The following is a 13,943-nucleotide window of genomic DNA, read 5'->3' as shown; positions in this document are numbered from 1 at the left end:
GTCTGATATAGATAAATCCCTCCTAGTTTTAGACCTATAAATATTAAATAAAGTTAATCAACATTTTTGATAACAAAAATTATTTTGTTAGCATTATCCTCCATATAAATATTGGTCGCTTCTGCTAAAGGCAAAATATCAGACATCAATCAGCTGATATAGTCAATACTGATGGATATTTTTTTAAAAAGATATATATATATATATATATTTGCAATGAGATTCTTAGACAAAGATTTGACATTGATAAAAACAACTGTTTTTTGTGACTGACATTGAGACTTTAGAACAATTGTTTTTTTAACTGTACTATACCCGAGTATTGTGGAACACAAAGACATTAAGTATGGTATTGTAATACAAAGCAAACAATGGGAAGTGATGGAGAATACCTTAATTATTATGGCCAAACATTTTATTCACAGATGCAGATTCATGAAGACCCACCCACTGTTCTTAGTTTATATGAATGAGATAATGAAGTAAAAAAAAAGCAAAAAAAAAAACATTGAAATATGTCAAATTGATGAAAAAATATGATGTTTTGGGGGAATTGCACGTTAGTGGCAAAATGACTCAATAGCGCCCCCTTGAAAATTGGCCTTTAGTGGAGTTAATACAATCCGTTTCACGTACAGCTACGAAATTTGATACACATATGTATCATGACAAGATTAACAAAATTGCCTAATCAACCCTTTACCCAAAATGCAACAGGGAGCTGCCATTTTGAACTGTGAAGATTTTGTTCATTTTCAAAATGCATTTTAACATACAGGGTAACTCCAAAACACCTCAAATTTGGACAGAATATACAACAGGCTACTGTTAATAAAAGTTATCAAAATCTTCTACAAAAGTCTAAGGGTGTCGCCCTGGTGGTGTCTTGAACTTTTAAAATATAGCTTTACTATTTTTGGAATATAATTGTTCCCAGCTGGGACTGATGACATCATCATTGTGGAGGTAGGACTGATGAGCCTCTGCTGGCTTTGATCACCTTTGCCTGATTGTCGAAAGACTGCAAACTACATGGTGTCTGATTGATGAATTTAACAGCCATTCATAAATATACGTCTTGCATCCAACACTGCACTGTTAAAGTACTTCAAACATTCATGTTTTTATTTTAAACAGACATGGTTATAGCAGTAGTGGATTAGTTTCAATCGACTAATCGAAGGAAACTACACTACACGTCTCAGGAGTGCATGTGCTATAGCGCCCTCTGCAGTATTTTTTAAATAAAAGCCCCCACATGAAATCCCACAGACCAAATACACACACACACACACCCACCACTGGAATGAATTTAACGGCCATTTATAAATATACATCTTGCATCCAACACTGCACTGTTAAAATACTTCACACATTCATGTTTTTATTTTAAACATACATGGTTATTTGGTTGTGTTATCAAACAATCTTAACAATAAAGTTCAATCTTTATAGATGCAAATATTCCTCTTAACAGCCTGTTCACTTGGATGATTGTGCTACGTTTATCGAAGTTATTAAGAATTTGTAGCGCTAAGTAGATGTTAATTAATTGTAACAGCTTTCATTTGTATGCCAAAAATGAGTTAAGGGTTTAACCCAAACATAATTCATAGTCATAGCGCCACCTATTGGTAAAAGGAAATCATAGGCATTATATTTGCACAGAACATTGCAGGAACGTTTGTGATACTCCTTGAAAATGGTCAGCTACGTCTCAACACTTTATTATTAATATACAGGTATGCACTGGTGCTACATATTCAGTAACTGTTCAGTCTGGAAAAATTTTATTTCTCTATGAAAATATTGAATTGTAATGCCAATTTTTGATTTCACTAAATAAAGTTGTGAGGGAAAAAAAAGTTTCTACGTCCTTCATTGGCTTCCCTGAGAAACCACCTATCGCGAGATTTGATGGCTGCACAGGTGATAATTAGCGAGCAGACCACGCCTCATTTTGTATGTTTTTCGTCACCAAAAGTCCACGTGCTGCTAAAATATGAAACTAAACAACAATGAGGTGAGTGCTGTCAGTGCATGAAACATTAACCCATTTTTTTGTAATAGTTTTGAGGCCTCTAATTTAATAAAGAGTTCCTCCTTGGTGTAATCTGGGTGTGTGCAGAAAGCAGAACAACGGAACGCAGTAGAAAGGCTGTGTAAACTGCCCATAGTGCGTTCAGCATGTAGCAACCTCTCCGTGCTGTACTCAGAGACTAAACACAGCCATCCCACCATCACTTCTGTGTTTAACGTCGTGGAAAGCAGAGCCTCAGCTTGGAGCACGAATGCAGTTCATAAGGTTTCACCCATTGTCGTCAAACTGGAGTCACAGGGTGAGTGCTGTCATGATCATTTTTGGTGCCCTAGGCGAAATAATTTAATGAATGAATAAAAATAGTTGTTTTTTGTTTTTTTTTCTTTTCATTTTTTTCCCCCCAAGTCTATACACAGTGTACACATCATTTTTTAAAATAACAAGACAATGCAATTATGCAACACAACTGTCATTGAAGAAAAAAAAAAAAAAACAACCTGTTTTTTAAAAAAAAAATTAGAATAATACACTATAATACAATATAACACCTACAGCTATAGTGCTAATGTCTCAAACAAAAATGGGGCAAAATCCAAAAGCGATGCAAAACAGTGCAGTTTTTTTTAAATATTAATATTCAATTATTTTAAAGATTGTTTCACGTTTATTATACCTTTTTAAATTATTATTATTTAACTTTTTTTTGGGGGGGGGGGTACAATTTGGCGCCCCACCAGCAGCGCAAGGCCGGCCCTGCCTATAAGCTTACAATCTCTAACTTCTATGTGTTCAGATGCCTAGTTCAGAAATAACATGTCTGAAACTTACTGCTGAGAAGCCCAGCTTGTCAGCCTCTCTGAACATCAGGTTTTCTCTTTGTATATGTAGCAAAAATGTTGAATAAAATAACTAACTCCAATGCAGAGGTGTAAAGATTACTGATAAATCCTGCTCAAGTAGAAGTACTTTTACTTGATTCAAACTGTACTCAAGTACATTTTTGATTAACTGATTTTTATTTAAGTGTCATGCACATACATGTCCACCCCTCATGGGCTTTACAAGACACTGAACCAAAATAAACAACAAACAGATGGCTACAGGCCGGTTTCACAAATAAAAACAGTGACAAACAGTATCTACCCACAAACATCCTGCACAAAACTTGTCAGACTGGATACAAACGGGTTGTCTCTTTCCCCACGCTTTACAAATAAAACCGACAACAGCAAAAGTCTATTTTCTGTACAGCCAAATCAGAATTTCCCCCTTAAGCATCCAAAAAACACCTGGGTTAGTACAAATAGGTCATTCATAAAATACAGGCACAAGTAAAAAGTAGCTCAATTAAATAGCACTCAAAGTAAAAGTTACTTTCACCTCTGCTTAAATGCAAGAGAAAGTGTTTCAGTCTGTTTGTCACATGCTTTTTCATGTCTGACCAGTTTAATTAAGAGCACAGATTGTTTATGACTATATATCTGCTAAACATTTGAGGTCACACAAGAAGATTACAATAATGAATGAGTGGAAACTAAAAGGGGGGGATTTCAATTAAAGAAGTGGGTCTTCAAATTATTATTATTTTTGCTTTTTTAATTATTTTTTTTGTAGTTTCCTTTGCAAACAATGTAGCTTGCAAAAGCCTTGACTGGCTGGAGACTTCATTCCCTCTGCTTCTGTCTCCAACAGAGCAGGTGAGTTTGAACTTTTTTGATTATAACTGCACTACATATATATATATATATATAACATTGTAATTTTTTCTACCTCTGTAGTTCGTTGCCACTGTCGAAAACAACATCCATATGATTCAGGATGTGGTAAGCGTTGCAGTCACATGGGTTAAAGTGAGGATGAATGGGGATGGAGAACAATCACTTATAAAGAGAGCCTTCAGTGTGGCTGAGGAGGGACTGGAGTCTACGTTGAGCTTGGGTGAGCTCTGGGTGGACCAAGTGTTTCCTCCAGCTGAAGATGAAGGTTTGAAATTAGTATGACTATAACGATAATATATTGTTTGTAATACCTGAAATTTCTCTGACCCAAACTTGAAAAAAAAAAAAAAGCTCATTCGGTCGAGGGGTTTGATGCTGTTCAAGCCATAGGACAGTATCCTGAGCGACTCCTCTCACTCTCTGCCAAACTGAGCAAAAGGACCTACCGCCTCATTGAATCAAAGGTTAGTTTGTGTCAAAGCATGACAAATCAGTGGACAATTTGCGTTTTTACAAAGCAAAACTAAAACTTATATGGTAAGATGTATGTTTAAAATGTTTTGCCAGCCAGTATTTTTCTAAATTGTCCCCTTTATAGTTTTCCTTCTAAAAAACTTTATAAACTACTATTAGTATTGTCATGAAATATTTGTCAAAATGTTCTGCCACATTGCATGGCCTAAAACGATATGTATGATACATATATATATATATTTAAAATGTTGTGGTTGATTTTAAACAGTGTATAGATAAAAACAGATGGTTCCACTATAGATTTCTCATTTATCTGAAGTCTTTCTTTTCAACAGGTCTCAGGTCCTCTACCTCCCCCTTCAGTCCTGGCACAGAACCTTCTCAGTAACTGTCTGACTCTGATATGGAGGATGCCTGGGTTGCCTGAGCATGTGCAGCGTCAGGCATTGATTACAGTATTCTTCATCCTCCACATGTGTAGATTAGATTGCCCATCATCCAAACAGGAGCCATCCCATAGAGTCCAGAGTCGTATAAATGCCACTAAGGGCTCTCCAGTCCAAACAGATGTTGACCATATGACGGGTCAGTTTGCATTAACACCCCATGTTGTAAGGTCAACCAGAGTGTTTAGGTTTAAGAAAAGATTTAATGTTCAGTAATCAGTGAGTCAATTATGTGTCCTTTGTATGATCTTCCTTTTGTGTATGAGCAGCTTTCCACTGTTTGGTTGATTCTTGGATAAAGAAACTGATTAATGCATCTAATGAGCCTTGGTTTGGATGGCAATAAACAAATGTAAATGTTATAATAAATGATTGGCAAATTAATATACTGTATTACAATATACACTTGCTGACCTGGTACACTGCTTGTACAGGGTTATTCTCTAGTTTTGATACTAATATATAGAAATAAATTATTTTGGAATAAGTTCAGCAAGGTGTCAAAAACCTTGCTTTGTAAGTTCTTCTGTTGACAAATGCATTATTTGTGCTCATATTTAGAGCTGGCATGGTATAGAGCAGGGGTTCTTAAACTTTTTGGGTCTTGGAACCTCTTCCAAGGGATAAACATTTTTAAAGACCCCTAATAATTCTCACATCAACTAAACAATTTACTGCCATTTGTAGCCTGAAACTTTTCTTTGAATGATTCTACTTAAATATTTAAGACCTGTGCTGTAGACATTAAGTGGTACCTGTACTAGTGTTTTATTAAACAAAATGTGTTGTATCAATAAAAACCTTTTGTAATGACATGTGATTATGAATTATTTCACAGGGCCCTTGTTTGAGAACCACTGGTGTAAATTAAGTAAACCCAGTTGATTGGCTCTTGAATACAGTTCTTACAAAGCGGTGCGCCTTACTCGGGCTGCAAGGTTTAAACCCTATGGAAACTTAGCATATTGAGCTTAAAACAAATTCTACCTCAATTTATCATGTCTTGGATTCTTTACTTTTTAACTGGAGAGAAAAATTTCAGTATACAGAAATACAAAAGATTAAAAAAGATGCAGATCACTGTCATTCTGCTGCAAGAAAATGAGAAACCACTTTATACACTAACATATGAACTAATTTCTTCACTAACCCTCACAAAATCCAAGTACACAAAGTCCCACATTAATTGTCAGACTATTAATCTTAAGTATTTTGAGTTGGGGAACTGTTAGGTCAACTTTTATGCTTCTTAAGGAACCACAGAGCAAACCCTCCATACTATGGTCATTTTTTTGTTTTAGAATTTTAAGTAATAAAATAACTATTCGAGGCCACTCAGTATTGAAATTAAAGTTTTCTCTTTTCTCTTGGTTCAACCATGGGGCAGTTTTTTTTTTTTTGTTAGTTTGTTTCAAATTCACAACAACTTAAAGTATGACTGGAGCAGGGTTTTTCAACCTTGGGGTTGTGACCCAGTGTGGAGTCACCTGAAATGTCTAGCGTTAGTCATTAATTATTTTTCAAATTCAAACACCACAAAATCTTAACTATTCTACACTTTCTGAACAAAAATCTAGCTTAACTAAAATATCTCAACTAGTATATCTTGTCACTTTGTGGCTACTCAGTATAACAAGATGCATATCTAATTATAGTCTGAGGTCACCAGGAGTTTGATATCACAATGGCATTATGAGTGGAAAAAACCACTGGCCTAGAGTAACCTAATGGTATGAACACACCCTCTTTATAAAACTAGAGTATCAGACTACATAAATGTACTTCTATTATAACTTCGCACTGTAAACTACAGCTTCAGGAGTAAGACTCATTGTGGTCTTTATGTCTGGACCTCATCAGATTTATGCATTTATAATGATTTGTGCAGTCAAGTCTTTATTCCTTTATAGTATGAGATGATTACAAGTTTGGTCCTTATAATTACTATTGATCCATCGACAACGCATTTCTTAAAAAGACATTTCACTTACTGAACACTTTTTTCCACAACTCTGTTGAATTGTTTAATGTAATTATTCATCTTTTTCTGTATGCAACCAGATTATCTTGAAGGGAGTTCTGCAAGAGTGTATTTTAATGCCTTTGACCATAAATCTGTTTGCCTCACAGACTGGACACCTATTCAGGCTGTATTTAACCCTCTGCTACAACTGAGCAGAAGTGACCTCCAGCACTCCATTAAGTTACACTTGGTTTTTCATGTCACTAATATTTAACCAAAAACGTACACTAGACAGTCCTATTAGTTTACAAGTTTGTTATATTGAATACATTTATACAAGATTTAAAAAAAATGCTATAACCATTTTTCAGCAAAACAGAATTTATTTGATGTTTGGATTTCACTTTTGGCTGGACTCCGACTTGGATGTGGATGCTCTCAGAGAAGAAAGGCGGCGCCTCTTGGCGATCTGTTCCTGTCGCTTCTCCTTAGCCTCCTGTTTTAGAGAGAGAAAAAAATCATCATATAATGTGCAAGTAATTCAAGAGCCCTTCACATCTTGACATTTGGTAGTATGAAAAAGTTTAGACCACTACTATCAACTTCAATTACATCCACAGACAAGTCAGTATTTTTTTATGATAATTGTTTATAAAGACGTACCTACATTTTGTCAAGAACTTATGCTTTGTTTTTCCTTACTACATCAAAATGTAATTTACTTTGAAACTTGTTTAATGTACTGCAAATAATCATCTTAAGTGAATTTATCTCGATTAGTCCACAAGATTAAACACATTTGACATTTTACACCTAAAAACAAAAGATTGAGGCGGCATAGCTCCTTTTGATATTATTTAACTTCAGATTGTCACACCCTAAGAAGTCATAAAGCAGCTTTAAAATAACTTATAACAGCAGCACAACTGAGAAATAGATAAGACGGACCTTCATTCTCTTGGCTAGCAGCTTGGCGTACTCAGAGGCCTCCTCCTTGTTTTTCTGGGTGCGGTGTCTCTTAAGAGCAATGCGGCGACGCTTGTGCTGCAGCACACGAGGGGTCACCAGTCTCTGAATCTTGGGAGCCTTGGTTCTGGGCTTTTTGCCTGGCAAGGTCAGAAAAACAGATAATGTTCAGATAAGATTTTATTTAGTCATTTATTTAAGACAGTGGTTATTAACCTGGGTTCTCTCAAACCCCAGGGTTTAGTTAAGTCAGTTTCAAGGGTTTGGCCCAGAGTCTTTACAGTACAAATGAAAAGAATTGATAATGTCCATGATGAACTAGTGTATTGAAAGAAAACAATTTTAAAGTTTAATTTAGAAAAATTAAAGTGTTTTGAACAAAGCAAAAAAAATTGGCCCAGACTCACACATTTGTGAATTAAACACCTTTTTTTTTTTAAAAAAATCATTTTATTTAGCCAACTACGAAGGGTTTAGTGAATGCAAAGGTGAAGCTTGCAAGGTTCTGTATCTCAAATAAGGTTAAGAACGGTTCTCAAAATTGCATTCACATGATCACCACTAAGTAACCATGACATTTAAATAAAAAGCAAATACCACACATAACCAGCAAACTACAAGACATTACAAAGAGTGTCAGTTCCACCAACATAAATAGATTAATGCATTTTCCACAAGGCCAAGATCATCTAGTTCCCTTATGCACTTTATAAAAATGTATCAGTATTTTTTTAAAACCGCTTCATGGTACATTTTTGTCCCCCCAAGCGTGACTGTTAATCACATCATCTAATAGTTAAGAGGATAATTACTGCACTAAATATGCATTATACAGTTCCCCATTGCTCACACAACCCAACGGGAGACATGCTAAGTCACTGCTCACCATCCAACCATGAGGGCTGAAGCAGCGTGATGCCACCAAGCTAAGGCTCACAACTGAGAGTGCTCAGATTTACAACCCAGGAAAAACATCTGCAGGATCCAGTGGGCTTCATTTGTGAACTGAACTAGTCTAACGTGGACGTTCCTGGTCAGACCAGTGAGGGATAACAGTGCCAGCGACAAGAGTCATTGTCAAGCCCCACAAACCCGGCTCTACTCTCCAATACAAGTTTTTTTTTGCCCTTTTCTACTTGTTCTGCATCTTAATTTTCAGAACTTTTGTCGTTTGATTTTTTTTATTTACTACTGGGGTGTAAGGATACACTCAATTACTGATGAGATTGAAATCGCAATTAAAATAAATAAAATAATTCACTTATGATTTGAATACATTTTTGGAGAAAAAAAAACAGATGAGTTAAAATACATATTCTTATTATCTTTAAATTGTCAATACATTTTCTTCTTATAAACCATATGAACTCTAAAACCAAGATAAACTGGACATTTCTTCATCATGCAAAGTTGAACTTTAAAAAAAAAAAAAAAAAAAAAAAAACAATAAAAATGTAAGAAAATGGAATTTACATATTTTTCACTGATGTGCGCCACATAACCCTGCTAACACACAAATTCCCAACACATGACTAAGTATAACAGCCACCTGAATTTTTCTTCGCGCTGTAAGGTCCAGCTAATCAGTATACAGTGGGCAGTCCAATTTAATGTAATTGAGAGAGTTAAATTGTTTCAATCAGCCATGAAAAAGGACTGATTGCATCTGGAAACTCCTCAGTTAATTTGGCATCACGCTGTCCCACCTTAATGACTACAGACCAGTCAAAAAGGAACCACTAGGTGTGCCATGAGATAAATCAAAATCATTGATTTTTCAGCTGTGTGTGGATCACATCTTGAGGATTTTTTCGATGGTTAAACCACAGACTCGGGCCGGGTTCAGACATTGTGCGGAGAATCAGGTGATGTGTTTTAATTAGTGAGAGAAAAACGCACAAATGGATGCTGACTCGCCTTGCGTGCATGGACGTGAGTAATATTGGGTTGAAAGGGGTTCGGACTGGGTCTTTGTTTTTGCCTTATTAAAGCTCTTCTTCCGCTGCTACTCTTCAGACATTGAAACGTCCAACCAAGCGGAGCTAAAACAGTCACCCCCCAATTTTTAAGCAGATTATCGAAAGATGTACTGTGCTTCATCAATATGAACCCCCTCTTATTTGCATCGATTTTAGGTGATTTAATAGGCCTGGGCGATATAACAATATATATCACAATAGAGATGTAATTGATATCAATAGAAAATATGTGCAATAGAATGTTCGATAAAAATGTTCGACCCAGAACCACAAGGCATTCTGGGAGATGTAAGCTTGAGCCGCTCCAAAGTAGCTGTGTACATTAGTAGTTTCATGTTTTACCATCTGAAAGGATGACCCAAGCAAAGGGCTCCCCCTCCCCCCACTCTCAGAGACACACACAGCTCTGCTTGTCACAGTTTACCTGAAGCTGCTGTGCTCTGGTACATCATAGACCGTTACTTGGTTTAAGACCAGATACCAGACAAAGTGAACCAGTGCAACATCCGTCAGATCCACCCAAAGTACCCACAAACACGTTGACAGAGATACACGCTGCCCACAACAATTATGAACCGGAAACTCCACTAAAGCATGCTAAGCTAACCCACCGACACAGAGACTGGGCTAAGAGCTAATGCTCACCTATTCATAAAAGTTAAAGACCAAGTTAACAGTACACGGCTTACTATTATCAAATCACAAAGAGCCACTGATTTACTTAAAGTAAGACTTAACACTTGTATGGAAGGATAAAAGCTGACATGTCACACTTGTGAAATACATGTTTAACCTAAAACTAAAGTCACTACTCATCTGTTCCAACTTGAGAAACGCAATAATTTTAAAAAACATTTCACGTGATCACAGACAAAGCTGGCCCCATTACATAGTAATGCAGCTATTGTGGTTATTACACCTAAATATTCTGTTAGTACTGCAAGTCTGATCTGGTTTAATTATAGAAAATCAGAGATATTTATCAACCATAACTTTATGTGACATCAGATATAAAATAAACTAGATTCAGCAGCGGTTCATATTAAACGGTAAAAACACTAAGATATTTTTTGTAATTGAATTATAAATTAGGAAATAAATGCCAAAATTGCCATCATATGTTCTTAATACATATCCTGCCATTTATTTCATGTCAGAGATGTTAGTTCTGTTGTCCTCTTTAATTGTTCAAGATTATGTTTAAAATAAAAGTATTTAAATGTGGCCTTTTTTCTTCTGGTCCTTATTTTGAATAGGTTAAAAACACAAATCAATTATCGATAGACTGATATGAAACGCTTACATCATGATACACTTCAGGCGTATCGCCCAGCTCTACGATTTAGGATATATCCTTTCAAATGTTTGCTTCATGCTACTGTAAACCATCACCTTTTAAACAACATCCCTTTGCTTCGCATTCTCACTGCGTGCCATACATAAGTACATACAGAAAATATGACCACCTTGCTGGAGGTAAAAAACAACACACTGGTATTCTGTATCCAGCCCTTGGGTATAGTTGTACTTTTACATAGCCATCAGATGTAGAAGCAGTCATTTAGTCAATAAAGACATTAGCTTACCTTCTTTAGTCAGTGGCCTTCTCACAACATACTGCCTGACATCATCCTCCTTAGACAGGTTGAAGAGTTTACGGATCTTACTGGCCCTCTTGGGACCAAGGCGACGGGGGACAGTGCTGTCAGTCAGCCCGGGAATGTCCTTCTCACCTGAAGAAGGACCAGGGGGAAAAAGCTCACTAAAATAAACTGCAAAATTGTTTATGAATAATGAGCATCTTATCATTTAATTACAATGCTTATCTAACTATTAATTACTATCAACAATGACAGAGCAATGCAGTTCAACCAACCACAAAAAGGTTTGGTCGCACCTGGTAAGCAACTCCACAGTTACTCTGGCAACACGCTGTCCCACCTTAATGATTATGGACTAATCAACAAGGATCCACTGGTGTGCCATTCAAATGTTCAAAAATAGGGCTTTGTTTAAAATATATACATACACAAATAACTAAACAGCCCCCATACCTTTCCTGACAATAACCAAGTTGAGAACGCTGAGGTTGGCATCAACGATGCAGCCACGCACAGACTTGCGTTTGCGCTCGCCAGTCCTGCGGGGGCGGTAGCAAGAGTGGCCCTTGCTGAGCAGCAGACGCACACGACCGTGGGTCAGAACACCCTGCTTCATTGGGAAACCCTGTTTGTCATTGCCTCCGCTGATGCGCACCACATAACCCTGCAAAAACACAAAATCCCTACACATTACTTGAATTAAATATGACAGCCAACTGAATTTTGTCTCACTTTAAGGTCAGGCTAATTAGTATACAGTGGGCTGTCCAAGTTTATATAATTGAGAGAGTTAAATTGTTTCAATCAGCCATGGGAAAGACTGATTGCATCTGGAAACTCTTCAGTTAATTTGGCATCACACTGTCCCACCCTAATGACTACAGACTAGTCAAAAAGGAACCACTAGGTGTGCCATGAGATAAATCAAAATCATTAATTTTACAGCTGTTAAATAGCAGCCCATGGGCCACATGTCAAGCAAACTTACGTTCAATATTCCCCATTGAATAAAATAGGAAAAATACAAAATAGATGGATCAATTCATCAGTCAGGCAACAATTAATACACATCAAATGTAATGATAAAAAACAAGTTACATAATTACAATCAATTATAAAGTATCAAAGCTGCAGTTGTACCACAATGAGAGACGCCCCTTGCATCCAAAGGTGGACAAAAATCATACAAAAAACAAGGCCTTATTTTCGTGCTTTAATGCAATAAAATTCACAACATTGACAAAAATCTGGGTCAACTTTTAATTACAAAAGCTATGTTTTGAGTTTAAATCACAGCAGCATTTGAGCGGCCTGAAGATTTACATTATAGAGAATCTGCCTGGAAGGAAAATCTTAACCTAAACCTTGATTGAGCCTCCCAGAAAAACCAATATCAGATTTTATCAGACTGCATCTAAAATCACAGATATAAGCTCTGAGATAAAATGTTCCGCTGAAGCGCTTCTATCCACAGGTGACTGTGGTTCACACTCGGTGCCGATATCTTATCAATATTAGCCAATACGGAAGGCTGCAATATCGGTATTATATTGAAAGTGAAAAAGTTGTATCGGGACATCTCTACTTATTTCCTGTAAGTAAAGTAAATTGCTGAATTTTAAATATCATGCAAACGCTGGGGTGACCTCAGCGTGTACTTATTTTGCCGCATTAACTGTATATGGATGTTTAATACAATTGTGGAAAGTTTAGCCTGTGTTAGCAGGGAAAGCTGATGAAACAGAAAGAAAATTACAGGAATGGTAAACTGAGACAGGGAAATTATTTAAGCAAAAAAAAATAAAAAATCAGAGACTCTATACATCATGTACAATCACATCAATGAGAATATAAAGATTTTGAGGAAGTCTTATTGAATATAAAGCCATAGGATTGGACCAACCTATCAAGTTTTCTGTTCTTGCAAAGCTTTTACTCTTCTTTTTAACACCCTGGGACTGTAATTACCTTCCACTCGTCTCCCAGAGGGTCTGCAGCCACCTCGGTGGCCATACGCTTCTCGTAGAAGGTTCGCAGCTTACGCTCATCATCGACTTCTATCAGTTTCTGGCAGCCGGTAGCCGGAAAAGAGATGTTCAGCTGGAGGAGAGACAGACACACGTTTGAAGACTTATCTTAAGTATTCCAAGTTAAATAACGTAACGTAAATAAAGTAACTAGCATTCTACCTACTCATTTTAACTTTAAGTCAGAGCGTTGCAGAATAAGGATTTAAATGTAATCAATGTAAGATTTCATTGAGCTTTAGAATCCGAATCCACAAAGGCTTGAGGCCTGATATCACCAACCCCGGCTCAGCTAATGTTAGCTTAGCAATAAGCGCGGCGGTGCGAGCCACAGCATGCTAAAGCTTTCGTGTACACACAGAATATACAATAGGTCAATTGAAATTCAACTTCTTAAAAAGCTAAAGGCTATAGCCATTGAACGTTTGTCACTGCACGCCGCCATGTTTTTACAGACATTCTGGCTAGTAGGCTAACTCCCGGCACAATCTAAGATCATCCTGCGCTAATATGTATTTATATATGTATCAACTTATACTGACCCACAATGGACTAAGATAGCTTTAATCGGAACCCACTATTTTCATAAAACAAACAATGAAAGTGCAGTTAAAGGCAAAAGAAATCATCGTACCTTCATATTGCCACACCGACCGAATCGACGGTCTGCCACGGGAAAGAGACCGGATATCCGCTCTGTGGTCCCACATCAGTCTTATGTGGTATCG

At 36.8% G+C, this 13,943-nt stretch overlaps 2 protein-coding genes across 3 annotated transcripts; one reads left to right on the top strand and one right to left on the bottom strand.

Moving 5' to 3' along the window:
• The first annotated feature begins 1,966 nt into the window (after positions 1-1,966).
• On the top strand, positions 1,967-4,915 carry LOC114469850 (uncharacterized). 2 transcript variants are annotated; one of them, XM_028457716.1, is made up of 6 exons: positions 1,967-2,023; positions 2,129-2,339; positions 3,656-3,738; positions 3,820-3,979; positions 4,111-4,223; positions 4,569-4,915. In XM_028457716.1, exons 1-6 carry the CDS (start codon positions 2,003-2,005, stop codon positions 4,893-4,895), a joined length of 915 nt encoding a protein of 304 aa, XP_028313517.1. In that variant the 5' UTR covers positions 1,967-2,002; the 3' UTR covers positions 4,896-4,915. The 2 variants fall into 2 exon arrangements, with proteins under 2 accessions (XP_028313517.1, XP_028313505.1); XM_028457704.1 differs by having other exon boundaries at positions 3,820-4,024.
• A 2,090-nt stretch (positions 4,916-7,005) lies between these two features.
• On the bottom strand, positions 7,006-13,917 carry rps6 (ribosomal protein S6). Its single transcript, XM_028455500.1, has 6 exons — positions 13,850-13,917; positions 13,157-13,288; positions 11,642-11,852; positions 11,174-11,320; positions 7,591-7,748; positions 7,006-7,138 (listed from the first exon to the last, which is right to left on the bottom strand). The coding sequence occupies exons 1-6, from the start codon at positions 13,853-13,855 to the stop codon at positions 7,043-7,045; spliced, it is 750 nt and encodes a 249-aa protein (XP_028311301.1). The 5' UTR covers positions 13,856-13,917; the 3' UTR covers positions 7,006-7,042.
• Positions 13,918-13,943: the final 26 nt, after the last annotated feature.

The sequence above is a fragment of the Gouania willdenowi genome, chromosome 1, assembly GCF_900634775.1.
Source record: "Gouania willdenowi chromosome 1, fGouWil2.1, whole genome shotgun sequence".
Classification (NCBI taxonomy): Eukaryota; Metazoa; Chordata; class Actinopteri; order Blenniiformes; family Gobiesocidae; genus Gouania; species Gouania willdenowi.
Note: the sequence above shows the minus strand (reverse complement) of the source record. Positions and strands in the feature narration are given on the sequence as shown.